We start from the raw sequence: 22,853 nt of genomic DNA on the forward strand, positions 1-22,853 counted from the left end.
AGAAGGCCTTGCCCTTTAAACTTAGCTCACTGTCAACAACCTGAGTGGCACCCAGGATGTAAGATCCCCCCCAAAGCTCCTTCTCCAGTGGCCTCTTTATTTTTATTTCCTTTGGCTTTCTTTTCAGGAAGCACTTCCTCCCCCCAAATCCCAGCAGGTCACCCTGAGGCCCTCTGAAGGACAGCTCTGCCAGGAAGCTCTCACTCAGAGATGGGGATGGGGCCAGAGAAAGGTGGGAAGGGGAGGGAGGACAGAGACCAGAGAGAGGGCAGGTGGAGGCAGGGTGTGAGCCAGATGTGGCGGTGCACACCTGTAATCCCAGTACTCAGGAGGCTGAGACTGGAGGATCGCAGGTTGCTAGCCAGCCTGGGCACCTTAGACTCTCAGCAACCCAGCAAGACCCTGTTTCAAAGTAAGAAAGGAAATAGGGCTGGGGGTGGAGAATGCCCTTGGGTTCAATCCTCCGTAGCAAATAAATAAATAAGTAAATAAGTAAAAGAGTAAGGTGTGCGTGTAGAGAGAGGGAAAGAAAGAAAATCAACAGTCTCTTTCCCCCACTGGATCGGCAGTGACTCTAACCGAACACCCAGCTCCAAACTTAATTGTTCTTACAGGCTGCCATCCTCGCAGCCCAACAGATGGCATGGGTGTGTTTGCTAGCACAGTAACATATTTCACCATTAAAATACCAAAAAGAAAAAAAAAACCCACATGCTTGTTGGTTGGTGTAAATTCAGTGAAGTTGTTGGGTATTTGGGGACACATACCAGAGGGGTGCACACTTGGTTTACGTAAATTGCAACAAGCAACAGCCTGTTTAAGGGTGTCGTGTGACAATATACCTCAAAAGCCATCCTCTGTTTTTGGAAAGGTGCAGTATGACGGACTGGAAAGAGCTCGGTTTTCATTCTGAGCCAAGGGGGGAAAAAAAAAGATCCAATAAAATGCTGAGTAGTCACTGCTCATTATGATACCAAGAAAAGTACTAATCAGATTATGCCTGAAATTGGAATGAGGTGCTTTATTTGGAGCCAATTTCACAAGGGCTGATTTTTTTCCCCCTAAGTAAACCGGAATGTGCTGAAACCATGGCAATTGGACTTTAGATAAAAATCACAAACAGGTTTAGAACATGAGCTTCGAACAAACAGTCCCCGGAAATGCAAGCCAAACAGCAGAACAGCTGAGAGGTCAGATTCTGTTCCACAGCAGCCTTTAGAGTGTAGGAAGGGGATGTCGCCAGGGATCCTGCATCGCCGTGCACACATGCAGATTAAAGGGAGGGTGGCGAGGGTGAACTTCATGATTCGAGTTTTCAGATGCAGTTCAAGAGCCAGGCGTGGTGGCGCAGGCTTGTAATCCCAGCATTCGGGAGGCCGAAACGGGAGGATCCGGGTTCGCGGCCAGCCTCAGCTACTTAGTGAGGCCCTCTGCAGCTCAGTGAGACCCTGTTTCAAAATAAAGAATAAAAAATAGTGCTGGGGGCAAAATAAAAGAATAAAATAAGGCTGAGGGTGGAGCTCGGAGGTAGAATACCTCTTTGTTCCATCCCCAGTACCGCAAAATAACATAATAAAATAAAATGCATTTCAGCTTAAAGGATCTAGTGAGTGGTCAAGAATTTCTCATTTGCTTTGTCCCAGTGGATCCCTTACCAGACTGACTTGCTCTGGAAAGAGAACCAAGAACTTGGAATGCTTACACACTGGAGCAAGGTGACGTTTGTAGCTGTCTGGGCTGCATGGAGCACGACACCTAAGGCCCTCTGAAGATGTGGACCTCCTTGACATACATTGCCGAAGAGCAGGAAGCTTTTCTCCGGCAGCTTCGGTGGCCAAACACGCACCGGGTTCGCCGCTGCACTTGACCCTCGCTATTGTCGTATTTAGGGCCTATCACGAGAGAGTTCGGGGGAAGCCTGTGCATGAGTCTTACAGCTGTGGAACAGACCAAGGCATGAAGTCCAGCCAAGCTGCTGGTGGCTGCTCTGTCTCACCTTAGCTGATGTGCCCTCTCTCCTGCTTCTGTCTAAGCTTATTGGCAGCAGAATACATCAGGACTGCACACAGGCTGCCTACACTGGGCCTAGGTACAGTTTGCATCTGACCTGACAACTCTGAGCTACTCTTTCCTCACTCAAATGTTTAACTACATTTGGAAGCTACATTTGGAAGCCTTCCTAACCTGCACTAGATTGTAGACCTACGGCCGCGTGACTTACATCTACTGTCCCAGGTCGGCTCGTTGATTAGACTTGGACTCCGTATTGGCCTAAATCATCCTTTCTTATCTCTGCTCTGGTTTGCCTTTTTCCTAGATAAATATTCAATCATATGTATATATGTGTGTGTGTGCATATATATTTCATATATATGTCTGTGTTTCATTTCTTTTCTTTCTTTTCTTTTTTTCTTTTTCTAGTGCTGGGGATAGAAGCCAGGGGCATTCTATCTCTGAGCTACACCCCTATTTTAATAACCCATTTTATTTATTCATTTTTTGGAAACAGTATCTCACTAAGTTGCTTGAGGCTGTCTTTGAACCTGTAATCCCTCCTGTCTCAGCCTCCTAAGTACTGATATTACAGGTATGAGCCACCATGCTGGGCTCTAGATAAGTATTTCTGTTCAAGTGGTTGTATGTTGATCTGGGCTTGGCTTGTAATCCCAGTATTTAGGAGTCTGAGACAGGAGGATCACAGGTTCGAGGATACCCTCCGCAAGTAGTGAGACTCTCATCAACTTAATGAGACCTGGTTTCAAAATAAAAATAGGGCTGGGCTGTGGTCCAGAAGTAGAATGCCCCTGGTTTTAATCCCCAGTACCACAAAGAAAAAAATGTTGTATGTTATGTCTTTTTTTTTAACCACATGAATCAGAAATGAGAAGCTTTAAAGTTTTATCCCTATCATAAAAACCCTTCCCAAAAGAAACGACGCTTGGTAAGTGTCATTCTGACAATGAGAATTTGTTGAAGGCTGTTGTTGAGTTGGAGAAATTTTTTTTAAAACTGAAATTGGCAGGAAGTAAGGAGCTCACGCGCTTTCTTTCTGTCGACACCAACCCCAGCCCCCACGCACCCCGTCTCTCTCCACACTCCGCCTTCACCCCCCAACCAAAGCCAATAAATAACATATTCGGTCTCACACAGTTTTTCTTGGGATAATTCAAATACTGAAGCAAACTCTCAGCCCGTCAGCTCTCTTTAACCATGGAGCAAAGACTGTCAAATCAAAGATAAAATACCCTGTATTTGTCAAGCACTTCATGACGGGATTTCGCCGTGATAGTGCTGCTTCTCCCTGAAGAAGGGCGGCTTTTCTCACAGTACAGGGTGGCAGCTTTCTGTGAGCACCTTCTTAATTGAATGTCAAGACGCAACTCAGCTGCAAAAATAAAATAAGGAGTAAAAAGCAGATCGTGGGGAAAAAGAAAAATAAAGCCTTATTTTTTACCCTAACGTGAACAGGCTGACAGACGAGACCTGCCATGATCCAGGTGTTGAGCCAGCTTCTTCCATTTATTACATGAGAAAATGCAGGTGAAGAACAGACACGTGCTGAGCCCTTAGTTAAGGCCAGTCCGTGAATAATGACTAATGATGTTACCCCTCCCATGGGAACGGGCACCAGAGAGCGAGATAACACTAATATTAGCCTAATGCAATTGTTCATGCTTGTGATCCTGATACTTGGGAGGTAGAGACAGGAAGGTCACAGGATCAAGGTCAGCCTCGGCAACTTAGCAAGGCCTATTTCAAAAAAAAAAAAAAATATATATATATATATATATATATATATATATATATTTTTTTTTTTTTTTTTTTTTTTTTTTAAGGTCTAAGGGTAGCCAAGCCACAGGTTTGTAATCCCAGTACTTGGGAGGCTGAGACAGGAAGATTGTAGATTCAAAACCAGCCTCAGCAACTTAGTGAGGCCCTCTGTAACTTAGTGAGACCTTGTTTCAAAATAAAAAAAATAAAGTAGGATTGAGGATGGGGCTCAGAGGTAGCATGCCCCTGGGTTCAGTCTACAACACCAACAAACATAAATAAATACATTTAGAGCTGGGCACGGTGGTGCACGCTTGTAATCCCAGCATTTGGGAGGCTGAGACCGGAGGATGTTGGTTCTTGGACAGCCTCAGCTACTTAGTGAGGCCTCTGCAGCCTAGTGAATAAAATTAAGAATAAAAAGTAGGGCAGGGGGTGCAGCTCAGAGGTTGAATGCCCCCAGGTTCCATCCCCAGACCCGCAAAATAGATAAATAAATACATACATATATACATACATACATACATACATACATACACTAAAGGGCTGAAAACAAAATATTTAGAAGTTCTCTAGTAAGCAGGGCGTGGTGGCGCACGCTTGTCATCCCAGCATTCGGGAGGCTGAGACAGGAGGATCGTTGTTCGCAGCCAGCCTCAGCTACTTAGTGAGGCCTCTGCAACTTAGTGAGACCCTATTTCAAAAAGAATAAAAACAATAGGGCCGGGGGTGTAGCTCGGGGGTAGAATGCCTCTGGGTTCCACAAAAAAAAAAAAAAGAAGAAGTACTCTAGACGCAGTGGTGATGTCCCGGCTGTGGTAAAGCTGGCGTGAATTTAGCATCAGTGGCTCACATCTGATTGGACGACTTATTTTAAATGCCGTTTATTTTGTGCACAGGAAATTTGTAAATCTAATCATGGCGCACGTAACGGTCTCATAGACCGTGCAATTGTGTCCCCCTTACTGATAAGCTAAACTTATATTTTAATCCATGCTTACAGACGGAAGCTCGGTCGAGAATAGTCAAAACCCTTGAAGACTTCAACCTGGGCTCAACTGAGAAGTGTGTGAGAATCAACTCGGTGTCCAGCGGTCTGGCTGAGGACGACCTGGAGACCATTCTCCAATCCCGGGTCCTCCCTACCAGCCTGATGCTACCAAAGGTGGAGAGTCCCGAGGAGATCCAGTGGGTGAGTCGCCCGGGCTTGCCCGAACTCAGGAGCAGCGAAGGAGAATTAGCAGAAGAGAGGCGTGGGCACCTTTGGTTCTCGGAATGCACAGGAGGAGCTGGGCATGGTGGCGCAGGCTTGTACTCCCAGAATTCAGGAGGCTGCCAGTTGTCTCAGCTACTTAGTGAGGCCCTCTGCAACTCAGTGAGACCCTGTTTCAAAATAAAGAGTAAAACCCGGGCGCGGTGCGCACGCTTGTCATCCCAGCATTCAGGAGGGGGAGACAGGAGGATCGCGGTTCACGGACAGCCTCAGCTACTACTTAGTGAGGCCCTCTGCAACTCAGTGAGACCCTGTTTCAAAATAAAGAATAAGAAATAGGGCCAGGGGTGTCGCTTGGAGGTAGAATGCACCTGGGTTCCATCTCCAGTACCGCAAAAATAAATAAACAAGTAAATAAATAAAGAGTAAAAACTAGGGCTGCAGGAGGAAGAGCAGAGGAAGGATTTAGACGTAGCTGGTTTTGAAAATGCACACACAGGCCAGGCATGGTGGTGTGTGTCTATAATCCCAATACTTGGGAGGCTGACAGGAGGATCACAGGTTCGAGGACAACCTCAGCAAGTACTGAGACTCTCATCAACTTAGTGAGACTCTGTTGCAAAATAAAAATAAACGAGAGCTGGGGGTGTAGCTCGAAGATAAAATGCCCCTAGGTTTACTCCTCCATAAAAAGAAAGAAAGAGAAAAGAAGAGAAGGGAGGGAGGGAGGAAGGTGCATGCCCACACACACCAGAAGGAAGAGAATTGAGGGCAGTGGGTTCGTCTGCAGATCTCCTCCTGAGAGCGTGGCTTTCCCCAGTGTTTTATGGAAACACTCCACTTTCGGACCAGTGCTTCTGCTCCCTAATCGATTTGGGGTTGGCTCCTGACAGTGTCCTGGCTAGCCTTGCAAAGCAGACCCTGGTTTCTGAGAGCTGCCTGAGCACCCTGCCTCCACCCCACAGGCCTCAGCCTAGGCCCCACAGGCACTGGCCAAGACAGAAGTGGCCCCTGCTGAGATGCGTTTGAAATCCTCACAGGCAGCCCGGCACAGAGGCGCACAACTGTGATCCCAGGACTCGGCAGGCTGAGACGGGGGATCGCAGGTTCAAGGACAACCTCAGCCAATAGTGAGACGCTCACCAACCCACCGACCAACAAGACCCTATTTCAAAATAAAAATAAAATAGGGCTGGGGGTGTAGCTCAGAGGTAGAATGCCCCTGAGTTCGATCCCCAGTATCACACACACATTTTAAGGAAGAAGGAAGGAAGGAAGGAAGGAAGGAAGGAAGGAAGGAAGGAAGGAGCTGTTCATCATGGGCTGGGAGGACACTAGCTAGCCACGTATGAAAAAATGAACCCAAAGTTGGGAAGGAAAAGGTCACTCCTGAGGGCAACTAGAGGAATAAACAGGAAGCTTTTAACTAGTGGTTTTAATTAGCCCAGATATTATTTCCTGAACAGTTAGTTCCCTCGTGTGTCCTTTTTAAATTGCCAGCAGGTGTGTTCGTGTTTCATGACAGACTTTCCAGCCAATAAAAACCTACAATGTAAAGCAGTTGGCATGTCAAATTACTCAAGAAAACTTCCAATTATCCTATGATTGTGTTCACTGTGAAATGGGGTCGGGGATGGGGGTTTCTAGATTTTATCTGGGGGATGCCATTTTTTGTAGATCTCTTAAAGAAAATACCATCTTACGATGCCAGTGCCCGCGCTGGGTGTTTGTGGGGTGAGCGGGCAGAGGGGATTCAACACTGCATCTCCTCGTGCCCAAAGCGTGTGGGTGCAGCCACAGAGGCGGGCTGCGGAGGAGCGGTCACACCTCAGGAAACCGTGCAACCCATCTAACAGGCCGGGGTGCTGCCCGCTGCAGGGCCCACCCGCCCATGCGGCCAGCACGAATTGACATGCGCTGTGAGTGTCAAATACACGCTTATTTTGAAGACTCGGAACTCCCCCCAAGGGGAAAAGAATGTAAAATATCTCAATAATTCGTTGTGTGTGTGTAGTACTGGGGGATTGAACCCAGCAGTGCTCTACCTCTGGGCTGTACCTCCAGCCCTATTTTATTTATTTCTTTGGGTACTGGGGATCAAACCCAGGGGTAATCTACCTCTGAGCTCCACCCTCAGCCCTGTTCATTCATGTTATGTTATGTATGTATGTATGCATGTACTGGGTTTGAACTTAGGGGTGTTCTACCTCTGACCTACACCCTATTTTATTTGCTTATTTGTTTGCACACTGGGGGTTGAATCTAGGGGTGTTCTACCCACAACCCCAGTGCATTTTTTTTTAATGGTCTCACTAAGTTGCTGAGGCTGACCTCCAACCTTCAATCCTCCCGTCTCAGCCTCCCAAGTACTAGGATCACAGGGTGTGCTGTCATGCTTGGGTATATCTCAATAATTTTTATAGTGATTGCACACGGAAATGAGAAGATTGGGGCTCTCTCGGGTTGGAGAGAAGCTATGAAAATTATTTTCACCTGTTTCATCTTATATTTGGACTTCGCTCCTAGAAAATTTAAAATTATACTTGTAAATTCCTTTCTACTTCTGTTGGACAGCTCTGGCTGGATTCTTTTTAAAGACCTGTACTCAAGGGCCAGTGTTTACTTTCTACCCTGGAGTCGTCTCTGTGGACACCCGTAGAAGCTGGGAGATACTGGTCTCAGTGTGTTAATACACTGGGGACTCCGACACCATTCAGATACGTCTTAAGTTGATGGAAATGGACTCTGAAGGCCTCGGCTGTAAGGCGTTACCTTGAATGCCAGAAGGGGGAACCCGTCCAGCCTCCGTTCTCCTTGTTTCAATCTTTGCACTCTAGGACCACGCTGGAATTTAAATAGGACTTGTAGTTAACAGAAGTCCTTGGCGCTGTTTATTTTTTCCTCTCCGTTTGTATTTATGCGGAGCGTAAAACCCAGAGCCTGCCGCACAACTGAGAGATGGGCTTACTTGTCTGCCTTTGTGTGAGAATCTCTCCCTGCCTTTTGTTGCGAGTGTGGGTTCTTGTTTGACTGGCACGGCTTATTGGACTGTAACAAGCGTAACGCTGCCCCTTTTGTCAGGGGACAATTCTCCCACAAATCCTGAACAGTGCGCATTCTTCCAACACAGTACTGGGTGTGCACTGGAATTGAAAGGATTGCTGAGCCCTGCTACTCCGTCTCCTCCCCGATCTCTTTGTAATTTTTCCCCCTTCTTTTCTTGCCCCCCTCCCCGGTCCCCTCCACCTCCCTGAAATGAACACTTTACCAGGCCGGAAACATTTAATCGTCTCCTTTTGAAAAAAATTAATTGAAACTTCTCCACTAGTTACCTTTTGTGTCCCTACTTAATGCAATTTTTTAAGAACGAAGGGGGAGGGGGAGGGGGCGAAAGGAGGGGCTAAGCATATTTAATTTTTAAATGCCCCCGTGGGCTGAAAAACAAAAGGCGCTGGAGATTTCCCTGGCCGAGAAGGGGGGGATGTCGTAAAGGGTTTCCCTCGCCTCCTCGTAACTGTTAAGATCTTTGCCGTAGCTCCTTTGCCTCGAAGAAAAGGGTCAGTACTGTTGCAAGTTTTCTTTTTCTAACGAGAAATGAAAATCTCTTGCTACCTATCCGGCATCAAACCCACTAATATTTCACTACCCATTTTCGAACTTAATTGTGACATAAATCATGTTTTATTTGCCTTCGCATGGAGCTCCATACGTTTGGTCCCGGACGTTACAGCCCTGGCCGGCTGCTGGGAGTTTTTCCTTGAAAGTTACCGAGGGCCGGTGGTGCCGGGGTCTGAGGGAGGGGCCGCTGGGAATCATTCATTACTGAAAGCTGTGATTTATTTTAGCCTAATTTTAAAGTTACTGCAAATTGCTCAAAAGCTTTTTAAAGATCTCGGTGATTAGATTTTTGGGGGGGTGCACGCAGGCGAGGAGGGGGCGGCTAAAAGGGGAAATAACACCTCTAATCCCGCTTCTGGTAAATAGGCTGCCAGCTTTTAAAATGAGTTTCCTTTCTATTAGTCAGAATATTATGCTAAGCCTTAAGCATTAGTTTTTTTATGTTGCCATAGCAGCCTTCTTCCTGCAGGGTGGTGACCTGTGATGATTACAGTACAAAGCTTATAGGGTCTTGAAACCCCCTTTGAAGATGAAAAGTCTTTGATGGTTTATATTTATGCAAATCTCTTAGATATGATTTACCCAACTGAGACTGAATGGAGAGATGATTAAAATTCCCTTCTCCTTTGATATCCATTAATGGCTGAATATTCCTGAAATTTAAAATGGATATATATGTTTTCATCTTTATTTACAAAAATATCTTTATCATACCTGTGTTTCTTTTTTTTTTTATCTCGCCACATCTTATTACATCTAGAAAGACATAATAGATTTACAATTTAGATTGTGGGTTTTTTTCCCCTTTTGGGGGGAGGTGGGGGGAAATCTGTGCGAGGTCCTTTTGTATGTTTCCAGACGATGGATTTTGGAATTTGGGCTACCCCACTGGCAGCGCAGAGCTAGCTGTGAACTGGTCTCATGGAAAAAATTGGTGAGCTTTGGTCTTCAAAGAATTAAACTTCCTTTTTAAGGTCTTCCTAGGTAAGCTAAAAAAAAAATAGGAAGAAACCCCTTTGGAACAAAGGGTAAGGGTGCCGTAAAGAGTGATACGTTCCACGTAGATAGCTGCTAACTGCTGTACGGTGTCAGTGCGGGCACAAAAACAGAATCGCAGGTAGCGGCCCTGCATTGTCGCAAGGGCTACCACTTGCATCTAGTGCGGAGAGGCCAGAGGCCTCCTGTTAATATGTTTTCAAGGGAAGCGTTTAAACCCGGGAATCTCTCCTCTAGTCTAACGCCTAGGCCTCAAGTTGCTCCTTTGGGGTTAAAAAAAAAAAAAAGCAATGCTTGGGTTTTTACTATTTAGTTTGGTGGGAATTTTGTTACCTTTCTTTTTCTTTTTCTTTATCTCTCCTTTTTTTTTTAATTCTTTTGTGTGGACAGAGGAGGCTGGGATATTACTTCCTCAGGTCAAAGACTTAAATACCACTTCTAAGTCTACATTTCAGGGATTGTACTTGTCGTGTTTGGGCCACTAATCACCTGTGACACTTTTGGTTTTAGTTTTCAGACAAATTTTCACTCCACTTAAAAGGCCGAAAACTTGAACAGCCAATGAATTTAATCCCCTTTGTGGAAACCGCAATGGGTTTGCTCAATTTTAAGGTAAGAAAACCGTAACGTGGTTCCATAAGTTTGTGTTTTGTTTATCACCTAAAGAGAATTTTGGTTTTCACTTTTAACAGCCGCTTCAAATATATATATACATATATATATATATATATTTAGAAAGGTTTATAAGCAAAGTAAAAACTTGAGCACCATTTGTGATCTGTATTAGTTCAAAACCAGATTGGCAGCATCTTAAAGAAATTGGTGAAGTAGAAAGGAAAAACTTCCCAGTCCTAAATATTTCTGCGCAATGTTTATATTCTCCTAGTGATCACTTTACATAACCACTGTATCAATATATAATTTATATAATTTGGATTATGACATTTATAGGTTAAACGTACACAGAAGATTTGTTTTGTTACCCTTACGAATTAACTTTGAGCTGTTCTTTTTTTTTAATCAATGGCCTTTCTAGCAGGAGATTTTTTTTTCTTGGCTTCCTTGTAGCAGCATTACCATCGCATCTAGCGTACTAGTAAGGTTATTATTGTCTGTTAAGCTCATGTTCACAAATCATTTATGGTCTATTATTTCAATTTGCCACATGAGAACACAAAATATTCTCTAATGGACGTTCAGGAAGATGAGCCGAGCCCAGCGTTTTCAGCCATTGTGTGGCTGCCTTAAAAGACCTGCTTCACCAGATTCCTAGCCAGCCTGCTTTTCCCCCTTTATTCGAGGGTTTTGATAACTGTTTTCCAAAATACGCCTCTCATTCCACCTGACCTGTGATGCAGGTGAGGCTGAGAGCAGACGTTTGGGGGTGTTTCAAACCTGTTCTCATGATCAGCTCCCACAAACTCCTCCACCACCCCCCCGCACCTTCGGAATATAATCAGAAGCGCATCCCGTAGATGCAGCCAGATTCATGTCATACAGCGATTTAATTTTAAGCACTGTTTTGCCATTTTAGTCCGTAATGTACTTAGGGGCCCTTGCAACACCTGAAATTAATCCTCTGTCCCCACTGGGTTCTCATTTCTTCCCCACCCACATATACACTAGCAGGTTACATCTGTACCTTCTGGGATTCACAGTCACATCTACAACAAATGTTATCAGTCTCTGCTTTGGTTTGGAAACCTCCAAGTTGCTTTATTAACACACCGTGGGTGACTTGTTGCGTTTGTATTTTCCTTCCTGAAGTCGCAGGTTTTATATCGTGGGTTTTTAATCCTGAGACCACTTACTTGATCCTAAAGCAAATAATCCAATGAGTTTAATTTTAAAATTCCTTTCTTCTTTTCCTTGTGGTTGTGTGTTTATTATTTAAGTCTCCAAAAGCAAAACAACAACAACAACAACAAAACAATTGGAAAAATACAAATAAGAGTAGAATCAAAATGAGTGAACCCAAAGTTTATCTGAAAAGCATTTGACCTGTGATATGAACATTATAACTGTATTAATATATAGTAATAGCTCTATGCATATAATCCACTAAGCAAAGCACACAGCCACAGGATACTGATCCCAGTGTTGAGTGCCTTTGGGAAGGGTTCAGTTGGGGCCGCACCTTAGGATAGCCGTTAGCCAGGCTGCCTCAGGAGCCGGGTCTTTTGGTGACTGGGAACCCAGAGCCCTGTCCTGCGCGCACGCCTGTGAGACCTGACTCTGTTCTCTCGTCCCCAGGCCGTGTGTGAAGAAGCGCTCAGGATCGGGCCTCAAGTGGGGCTTTCTCTAGACGCAGTCGTTTTTGGAGGAGAAGATTTTCGAGCCAGCATAGGTGTCAAAGTCTCCTTTCCTCTGTGGTGTGTGTGTGTGTGTGTGTGTGTGTGTGTGTGTGTGTGTGTGTCTAGGTGATTTTTCTTTTTTTCCCCCTCACCAATGGACATTTGCATAACAATGTCTATTTACCAAGCACAATGGCTTCCCAGGACAATGGATGGACACCACTTCCCCTATAATTTAGGTCTCCACCTCATAGCTGTCCCAGTTTATGGAACAATACGTTGTTACGTCTGGTCATTTATAAAATAACTAATAAAAAGCCTGTTGCAGCCCCAGGCATGTTCAGGAATACGGGGCATTTACTTTGCTCCTAATAAGTATATTATGTTTACAACCTCATGATTGCTTAAATATTGTCTTAACAGGAGTCTGAGGGCTGCCTAGCCTTCTAAAATAAATTTAAGACACCTTGAAAATGGCCTTAGTGGCGCGTAAATATTATTTAACATCAGCTTAAATTTGTCTTAAAATATCTTTCAGAACCCTTTTCATTAAATATTTCCTGAAACACTTCTGGGATTCGGTGATTTTTCCCCATCCCTCAGCACTGTGCTTCTGACCTCCGTGTCTGTAACTGGACTGTGAGGGCCAAGCCTTAGAAAGAGCTTCCAAAACCACAGCCCAGTGACCCGGAGACTTTTCCTATAAGCAGCAAGTGTCACTATCCAAATATAAATGGCCACCCCCCCTCCCTTCAGGAGGACAGAAAGGAATTGATTTTAATAGTAGCCTTTCCGGGAGACTTTTGTCCCACTATGGAAGGCACAGTGACAAGTTTTGCTTCTCCCAAAACACACACCCTTCCATCCAAACCCTGCAGCTAAAGTTTCTGGCTCACATCTTGGCTGATGCAGGGGCTCTGGGGCCCAGCACGGCTGGGCAGACGGCGGCACTCGCCCTTCAGGCTCAGTGTGGAGTCAGCCGCTTCCCTGCACAGCTCCCTAACCACTTTGGCGATGCTGTCTTTGGACTGACACTTCCGAGGGATGGCGAGAAGGAGAAAAATCCATCAGGAATCTCCAGGTGCCCCCAGTTTCCACCTCCCGAAAGGGGAGGGGCCTTGTCTTGATGCTTCTGAAAATGATTAGACTGAGAGCTACCTTACCCCGGTGAAACAGACACATTGGAGATGTGGTGTTGCCTCCCGGGACCCCTCCCTTCCTTTAGGGTTGAATACTTATTTTGCTGGGAAGCAATTCCCGGGGAGACATAGATGTCTTTGCAAACTGAATTTTTGCTGGAAGTGTCTGGGTTTTGTTTCCAAAACTAAAGCCTCCTTTTTCTCTCCTCGTCCTGTTTGCAGGTGCAACAAGCAGTAAAGCAACCCAGGACATTCTCTACGCCCGACAAAAGATTGTGGTTGTGGCCAAGGCCTTTGGCCTGCAAGCCATAGACCTGGTGTACATTGACTTCCGGGATACCGACGGGCTCCTTAGACAGTCAAGAGAAGCGGCCGCCATGGGCTTCACTGGTATGACTCCTGATACCTTAGAAAGCAGTTTCTAACTTAGCAAGCATTCTGGAAAGATAGAAATTTAACCAGAAATTAGGCACCTCCTGTCATCAGGTAACGCATATACTTCGTCCACGATTGGCAACATAAAAAGCCAGGCAGAATGCAGGGCGACCACCCCTGACAGACCGCCCTGTTCGCCTTTGCCTCTGCGAACCAAAAAGCAAACCATGCACTTTATTTTCTTATTATATTTGCTACCATTCCCCTCTCCCCGTTCTCTTTAAATATTTAATTGCAGTTCTGGCTTCTCTGAGGAAGGGTGAGGCTATTACAGGAGTGTTTTTGAGTAAATTGTTAGAGGAATTTGCATTGATGGGTACAAGAAATTTTTCCTAAAATGGTCAAAATATCCATTTCCTCCTGGGGGAAAAAAAAAGTCAGTTGTGTCTCCTGTGATTTGCTTTTTCCCCAGAACTAGTTTTTTGTTCCTCTGCCACCTCGTGTCCTCCCCTCCCCTCCCACCTCCCAGTAAGTGTCTGCACCTGGCGGCACCTGCAGGCGTCGGCCACCTCTAGGATCAGCGGGTCCCTCACACCCCCGTCTGGGGCTCAGGTGGGCATCTGACAATTGGTGTGCCTCATCGCTCCCATCCCCACGAGCCTGGGAGCAACCCAAGATTGTGTTTTTGCAACAGAAACCTATTTTTCTAGGAAACGCAATAGGATCCTATACACACACGTACACAATGGGTGTGTGCACACACATGTACACACACCCACACACATATACGCACATAGGCAACCATGCGAAGAAAAAAAAAACCCATACGCTCTTTTATCCTTATCTGTTTCAGTGTTGAGAATTCCAGGAATACTAACACTAGAAACCAACCCGAGTAATAAGGAAAGGAAGCCAGCATCTTTCTATCCCTGTTATAAATATCTTGGACTTGTATGGGGTTACTGAAAGAAACTTCTGATGAAACACCCTCAAATGGAAAAGGTGTCTTAGTGGCTTACTCTTTAACCCAAAATGAAACTGAAAGGCTTAAAAAGCAATATTATAGTTATGCTAGAATTAATAAAGCTCAGACAGTTTTTGTTTTTACTAAAACTGCTCCCGCTCTTACCCCTTAAATAAGAGCTAAGATAAACATGAACCCCTGGCTATTTTAATTTTTTAAAAAATGTGATCCGCAGGTTCATGGCCAGCCTCAGCTACTTAGTGAGGCCCTTTGCAACTCAGTGAGACCCTGTTTCAAAATAAAGAATAAAATATAGGGCTGGGGATGTAGCTCGCAGATAGAATGCCCCTGGTTTTCATCACCAGTACTGCAAAAAAAAAAAAAAAAAAAAAAAAAAAGTGATCCCTTGTAGAAAAGTATTTTTCAATTATCTGGACTTATTATTAGGCAAATCCTCCCCACGTTTAATAGTAATTGAGAAAGACCGGGGTCCGGGAACCACGCCTGTCCCTGCCTTTTTCAAAGAGTGTTTTAGGACGTGGCCCAAATGGAGAAGTTGGAGAAAAACTCCCTGAAATGTATCTAATAGACCCTGATGTTGGCCTCACATGTGTGGCCTCGGCTGCCAGGCCGCCAGATGTTGCTCTGAAATGGAAACTGATTCAATAAAATAGAGACGCCCTGGTCTCTGCCACCAGCCTTCTGTATGACCTGGTTTTCCTCTGCTTCCTCTGGGCGATGCTTGCCTCAGAGCTCTAAAGAGCAGGTCGGTTCCTCTCGAGCACGGAACCAAATTAACTTGGTCCATGATTTGATCACAGAAGACAGGCGCTTTCAAACCCGGTTTCAACCTCCAGACTGTGCCCAGCTCAGCACGAGGGCCTTACGGACCTGGCACAGTTGTGTCTCCACCACAGGGAGTGTAAAGCACAGAAAAACGGAACAGGACGGGGAGAAAGCCAGGGCTCAGAGCCCACTGTCCATTCGAGGGAGCCAGGTCTCCAGAGCCACTTTGCAATTTTTTTAAAGCAAAGGTCTTTGTTATCCCAATTATATTTCTACAATCTAATGAAAGGGAATTAAAAGATATGAGGCTGCTACTACTATTATTATTAACAACGTCATCATCGTCATCCGGTACCAGCGATTGAATATAGGTAAGGGCATTATTCTACCTCGGAGCTACACCCTCAGCCCTTTTTTAATTTCTTATTTTAGAAACAGGGTCTCACAGCCAGGCAAGGTGGCATAGGCCTGTAATCCTAGTACTTGGGAGGTTGAGTCAGAAGGATTGCAGGTTCGAGGCCAGCCTCAGCGACTTAGAGAGGACTTCAGCAATTTAGTGAGACCCTGTTTCTAAATTAATTAAATTAAATAGGGCTGAAGGTGTAGTTCAGAGAGACTATCCCTGGGTTCAGTCCCCTGTAACACACACACACACACACACACACACACACAGGATGGAAGGAAGGAGGGTCCTGCTAAGTTGCTGAGGCTGGCTTCCAGTCTGCTGTTCTCCTGTCTTGGCCTCCCCAATACTGAGATTGAGTAGAGGCGCGTATAACCACGCCCGGCTCTATATGTAGTATTTTCAAAAATGGTTTTACTGAGTATTCTAGACCAGTCATGATCTGTTGTGCTAATTGTTTGGCATTGAATTGCCATAGCTTGGGCCTCACACAAGAAGGGAGGAAAGGAAGGGAGGGGGAAGAGGAAGGACGTACCTGTCCACAGCAGGTGGAAGGAAGGCTTCACGGACAGTGGAAGAACTGTGTTATCCAAACACTGACAAGGAGAGACCGGGTCTGGGCGCTAAGGATTTTCTGTGGCTTTTTAAGAAGTTAGTCATATACCAAAGCGGTGGCTACGGTTTCTTTTAGAAGAGGTCAGTGTTTCACAGGGTCACGATCCGTGGTGATTGATTTTAAATCAATGCCTCGACTGTCTAAATAGCCATTAGCTTTAGGGTTTTCTTAAAAAATACAGACGCCCGAATGAAATCTTGGAATGACACTTTACCAGCTGACCTCGTCACTCCAGCTACCCCCAGATTCCATGCTGAGCAGGAAGATGGTAACGATGAATGAAGCACTATAGGTTTTCTTCTTTGCTGCAGTCTTTGTGGAAAGCAAAAATAACACCATCACACAGTTACCTAAAGACTTGACGGGTATTGACTTAAAGCAAGATATATCAAGTGGTACTGCAAAAAAAGAATTTCATGGTCATAAATTTTAATGTCGCCCAATTTTGCACTCTCTCCGTAACCTGTCAATAGCGACTCTTCTGGATAAAATATTTGCTTCGTTCTCACATGGCATTTGAGCCTGCGGTACGGTTGTTGGGATATATATGATGCGACCATAGGTTCACATACAAATGGACATAAACTTCTGAAACCTAACCCGTATCTGAAAATTAGCCCCATTACCAAAATATAGGTTCCTGGCAGCCATTGATGCTGTCTCAGGATTTTCCATAGGTTATGTTTGCGCCCCCAAATTATAGCGCCCCTACCGAGAAGTTCCCAGAAAATATGGCTCTTTATACATCAATGTAAATTATGTACATAAATTATGAAATTCAGGATAATAATTCGTAGGAAATGACTATCAGGATGACCATCCTTTTATGATATTATTGTAATGATGATTAGATTATTTAAATAGAATCTCGGCCCCTATTCTTGAAACGAGCTCCGGTTTGTCACCATTCATGCTAATTGTTTCCAGAGAGTACTCTTCAGATAATTCAAAGCATCTTCTTTACACAGGTTTTTAATGTTCTAGGGTACACTGACAAGAATGAAATAGTAACATAAGAAGGTTTTAATTTTGCTATGGTAAACGAGAGAGATTGTTTTGCTCATATGCTCAAACTCCTTTTCACAAAATACACACAAAATTTTTTTTTACATCGCCCCTTTTTCTATTTGACAGAGTAATGATAGTAACAGGAATTGGCAATTTGTAAAATATTCAGGACAGAATTTATACTGGCTAAATGTTAAGGCCACTATTTCAAAAGCAAAGCAAATTACTATACCGATAAATATATTTATTTAGCAGAACAAATGACCATTAAGGTTACATTCATTTTGAAAAAAGAAATTTTTTCTATAACTTTATCATGTAATATAATATGGTCCAATTATAAATAAAATATAATCTCGTTATTATTATAACATTAAATTATGCCACATTTTATTAATGACCTGATTAGATTCCACACTTCCCTAGTTGTTAATTTTTTTTTTAAAACAGAATGATTTCAAAGAATCCTTTGACTCTGGATTTGTATGTTGTTTGCCTTTAAAATTCTTAAACTTAAAAAAAAGCCATTTTATTTAAAATCCTTAAACTTCAAAAAGAACTGTAAATAATTTTGAAGACATTTCCACAGAGATGATTTCTTCTAGGGTGTGTCAGGGCCTATAAAGGGGGAAAGAGCCATTTTTTGTTCTTAAGCAAAAAGTGGAAATCTGGATATGTTTTGGGGATAAAGAAATTTTCTAAAATTGTTTTTTATTTCAACAGCTTAAATAGAATAATCTAGAGTCCACGGTGTTCTAAACTGCCTTCTATTTTCCTATCCGGGATAATACTATTTACGCTGAAACTCAATTTCCCACTAGGGATTAGAAATGAAATATGTTCATCTTAAAGAAAATTAAATATATCATTGCAAGACCGCGTTTGATATTAATACAGCCATAACGTCTGCTTCTGTAAGCTTTATGAATACGGACATATCACTTCTCCAAGAAAGTGTGGAAGGCAGCATAATCCTTCAAAATAAGCAAAAGGCAACTTATAAAATGTGAGAAAATTCCCATTTAATTTCAATCTGCTTTTCTCAAAATCATCACTGTCCTCCCAGGCCTTGTCCTTAAAGTGCCAGGCAAAGCAGTTATTCAGCCGCGGCGCGCGCAGCCCACCTGTAACTGAAAGTGGGAGATTATGTGCTTGGAGGTGGCGTTTCTATAGGATCGGAAACACAATGACCCCTATTGTTGTATTTGTTACTATGTGGTATTCTGGGAAAGCCTGCCTGATTGCCGGTTTTGTTTTTTTCTTCAAAAAAGTTCTAAATTAGTTGTTTAGCAGTCTGTGCGGGGCTCAGGAAGCTCTCGCGGGGACACACTTTGTTTGAACATCTGTCGATCCTGTGTGGTTCCGGCATTATTCATCTCCTTGTAGGTAAGCAGGTGATCCACCCGAACCAGGTCGCCGTGGTCCAGGAGCAGTTCACCCCTTCCTCGGAAAAAATCCAGTGGGCTAAAGAACTCATTGCTGCCTTTAAAGAGCACCAGGAATTAGGAAAGGTAAATGTTTTGCTAACTCCTTGGGGGAAACTGGAGTTTAAAACCCTGTGGGGCAGAGAGGGAGAGAGAGAGGGAGAGAGAGAGGGAGAGGGAGAGAGGGAGAGGAAGAGAAAGGAAGGAAAGAAAAGAAAGTGAGAGACGAAAGAAAGAGAGAGAAAGAAAAAGGAAAGGAAGGAAGGAAGGAAGGAAGGAAGGAAGGAAGGAAGAATGAATTTGGATGGCCTTAAGAAGGCTAGTATTTGGCGGTTGGGGTGGGTGACAGGTGTGGTCGAGTCAAGATTCATCAGTAAGAACACCCCTGCAGGTACGTTTTTTCCCTTCCTTGCCCCTAAATATTTCAGGTTTTCTTTCTTCATTTCTTCTTTTCATAACACACACTGGCAGCCTTAGGGCAAAGAAAAGTCCGTCTTAGTTTCTCTTCCATACACTTCAATGCAGCGTCGACGTGAAAATAATTTTAGATCAAAGTGAGAGCGAGCTGTAATGAAATAAACACAGTTTGTCCAAGTGGTGCTTGTGGAGGAAAGAAATAAATTTCAAGTCAGTATAATTTTGGAGGGAGGGGGGCGTACAAAACTCTCCTCCGGTTTAGCCATTTAAGAGTGGGAGGTTGTCTATGTGTTTGTACCAATTTCTAAACCTGAGATTTGGCGAGAATGGGAGCAAATTAACGCTGGAGTCGGTTGTTCCTAATTTAGTGCATGGTTGAGCCTAGAGTTTCCTGCTCTGTGGGTTTCCGCTATGTAAATATTGCAGTGGTAATACACAATCTGTCTCCACTTTGTGCCAGTAACACTTAAATTAGGTGTCGCCTGAAGGAAGATTTTATGCTATCTGCAGCTCTGTCAGCTAATTATCTTAAAGGTTATTTGCAGTAATACCGTTTGCCTCTTTTTAAGAGGCTAGGAAGCAAAGTTGCCTGTAAATCTGTGCTAGAGGTGCTCTCCCCAGCGGGCCTCGTGACTTTCCCAAGGAATGAAGTTTTGATGCCCTCCCTGCGAGATTACTCTGGAGACAGAGAACACGGAAGAATTAGGAAGGTTCTAAATGTTAAACCGTCGCCCTTGCCAGAAAGAAAAAAAAGGAAGGAAAAAAAACCCCTGGTTTTCAGTGATGAACCTGTGATATTCACGTGAGAAGTGTCTCTTGTGCTTTAACTGGCAACAAGAACACCTGATAATCCCAGGACTCGCAAAAGTGGATAACAATATTAAATGGGCCGTTCCCCGTGGATGTCTGCCTTCAACCCTGACCGCATGCGCACACGCGCACACACACAGGTTCGTCTTTGCGTGAATTGTCACTTAACATCGAAAGGCAGACTATATTACACGGAACGTCCAATTCATGCAGCAGTTTCCTGATCAATAGCACCCGTTCCCTTCACATGCATAGTGGCCATCAGAAAAATAATGCAGTTTGTAGAAAAAACTTGCTTTTTAATTTTTGTGGTACTGGAGATGGAACCCAGAAGTATTCTACTGCTGAGCCTTATTTAATTTTTTTAATTTTGAAACAGGGTCTCACTAGGTTGACGAGAACCTTTCTGTGTTGTCGAAGCTGTTCTCAAGCCTGTGATCCTTCTGTCTCAGTTTGCCAAGTACTGGGATCACAGGTTGTGCCCTGCATGCTTAGAAACATATTTTAAAGGTGGCATTAGGTTCGTTCTCTCTCTCTCTCTCTCTCTCTCTCTCTCTCTCTCTCTCTCTCTCTCTCCCTCATATATTCATATATATATATCTTAAGCCCGAATCAAGATGCCCCTATAAATAAACATAAACATGTATCTAAACAGAAGAGCCATGGAATCTTTGGTTCAGACATACAGAGCCCATCCACTCCCCTCTGCCACAGACCTTCCTACACGCAGAGCACACACACAAACTAAAGGCTCATTTCCTCTGCTTCCTTACGCCAGCTAAGGGTGGGTACATGATGAGCAATTCCTACTAAAATAGTAAACTGAGGCCATCGGTGTTCCATTAAGACAGGCAGAAAACCAGGGTGATGGCATATGCCTTTGATTCTAGTACTTGGGAGGTTAAGACAGGAGGATTGCAGGTTCGAGGCCAGCCTCAGCAAGTTAGCAAGACCCCATTTCAAAAGGAAGAAATAGGACTGGGGGTGCGGCTCAGAGGTAGAGTGCCCCAGATTCAATTCAATACCTCAGAAGAAAAAAAAAAAAAAAAGAGCCAGGTAGAGCAGAGTTCTGGGGTGGGTTAGCACTGTCTCCATGACCCACCCACCCACACCCGGTTCCATGTTCACAGGCATTGCAAACTGGAGGGGATGAGAGAAGTCACCCTACACGTCACCAGTCAGCAAACACAAGCCAAACCAGAAAATAGTCTTTTCCTGGCATGGAAGTTCTCGAATAAGGGAAATGACCCTTTCCCATTATATCTTAAAAATGTTGATCTCAGAGAAAACTGAGACACGGGTCAGCCGTGTCTTTGGAGGATGGTAATTTAAGCGTTATTCTGAGCCGTTTTGTTTTTTAAATAAGAAATGTCCTCCGGTCAGGGCATAAGCTTTCACAACAGTGTGGCAGGACGGCTTTTCACAGAACCATAGAAATTGGATCAGAGGACAGACTCCCATTAGGTCCTTTCTCTCCTGCCCCGTTGGCGGAGGGCTGTTTCCTCCAGCAAACACTCGGTTGCTTTGTCCAGCAAGGTTTCAATGATTCCAGTAATGGGGCTTCCAGTAGGGACATAGGGGTACTTTATCCAGTTGGCATATTTCTTTCACTTTCCCTATACACTGGCTGGTCAAAAAAATGGGGACTGCAGGTAGGCGACTTGTGTCTTGAGAGGTTCTTGGGGTTTAAATAGTGTGGGTTCTGTTGGCAAAGATTTCACATAAATAGGTTGCTCGGCGGCTGTAGGAAGTGTCGCCGCCCACAAATACCGAGGCTGACTTATTTCAAATGTGGATCCCTCCTGGCGATATGGACCTTCGGAGATTTTGTGCCAAGCACAGCTGACTCTCAAAGATGGGAAACGGAGGGGGTGTGTCTCAGTAAGGTGCTCATAAATTTCTCAAAGACTTTTTTTTTTCCCTCTTCTCTGATGAAAATTTCATTCAAGTAATGTTTGGAACTAGAAGTAATCCCAGAAGGTAAGATGGTGTGGGTTTGCTCTAGCCCGCTCCCATCTTAAATATTGTGATAATGAGGCAGACCAAAGGCATGCAGGGTTCAAGGTCACCGGTAATGCTGGATCATTTGTGAGTTCTAGAGTCATAAGAATAACAATCGAAATTGTTACTCAATGATCAGAGTCCTGCTTTCTCTTCCTGTCCTCTCCAAATGACAAAATTCGTGAGAATACGTAGATCATGAGCAGATAAGTTATTGGGTTTCAGTCTTTGAGCTCACAGAATTTTGCTTCGCTCATTTATTTTTTATTTTATTTTATTTTTTTGTGTGTGTGGGTCTGAGGATGGAACCCAGGGGCATTCGACCTCCAAGCTACACTTCCTGCTCTATTTTTTATTCTTTATTTTGAAACAGGGTCTCTTAACTAAATTGTGGAGGGTCTCACTAAGTAGCTGAGACTGTCGGAGAACCGCGATCCTCCCGTCTCAGCCTCCCAAATGCTGATTCCCTTATTTCAGTTACAGTTCTGTGGAAATACAGTTTGATGCCCTTAGCCTAGTGTTGTGTAAAAAGTGCCTTACATTTTTAAAAAATGATAATCAGTTCGTATAATTTATTACTGGGCATCAGGTCATGATACTCGTGTCTTTGTTATTTCAGGAAACTCAAGGGTATTTTTGGCTAAAGAATTTTGCCTGGCACTGTAGGTCATCTTCTCTTCTTAAATCCTTCAGAAAAAAATGAACTTTCTTAGCCCAGTGCAGTGGCATATGCCTATAATCCCAGGATTTGGGAGGCTAAGACAGGAGACTAGTAGGTTCGAGGCCAGCCTCAGCAATTTAGTGAGACACTCAAGAGTTATTGAGACCATGTTTTAAAAAAAATAAATAAAAGGGCTTGGAGTGTAGTTCAGGGGTACGGCATCCCTGGGTTCAATCCCTAACACTACAAAATAACCAAAAACAAAAAACAAAAACAAAAAACAAAAAACACTCCTATGTAATCTATTCTCCCATTTTAATTCCCCAAAACCAAAATATTTTTAACTTAGCTGACATG

At 44.0% G+C, this 22,853-nt stretch overlaps 1 protein-coding gene across 2 annotated transcripts in view; it reads left to right on the forward strand.

Moving 5' to 3' along the window:
- CLYBL (citramalyl-CoA lyase) overlaps positions 1–22,853 on the forward strand; it is a gene marked incomplete at both ends in the record, with an annotated part of 220,324 nt that overhangs the window by 183,666 nt on the left and 13,805 nt on the right. Inside the window, 5 exons of one of the 2 annotated variants that reach the window (XM_080690335.1) lie at positions 4,775–4,963; positions 10,109–10,210; positions 11,852–11,945; positions 13,254–13,421; positions 18,570–18,694. In XM_080690335.1, coding sequence (XP_080546461.1) covers positions 4,775–4,963; positions 10,109–10,210; positions 11,852–11,945; positions 13,254–13,421; positions 18,570–18,694 — 678 coding nt within the window. The remainder of the gene's footprint in view (positions 1–4,774; positions 4,964–10,108; positions 10,211–11,851; positions 11,946–13,253; positions 13,422–18,569; positions 18,695–22,853) is intronic. The other variant, XM_080690336.1, reaches the window with a different exon arrangement.

The sequence above is a fragment of the Muscardinus avellanarius genome (assembly GCF_963383645.1).
Source record: "Muscardinus avellanarius genome assembly, chromosome: 2".
In the NCBI taxonomy this organism is placed as follows: domain Eukaryota; kingdom Metazoa; phylum Chordata; class Mammalia; order Rodentia; family Gliridae; genus Muscardinus; species Muscardinus avellanarius.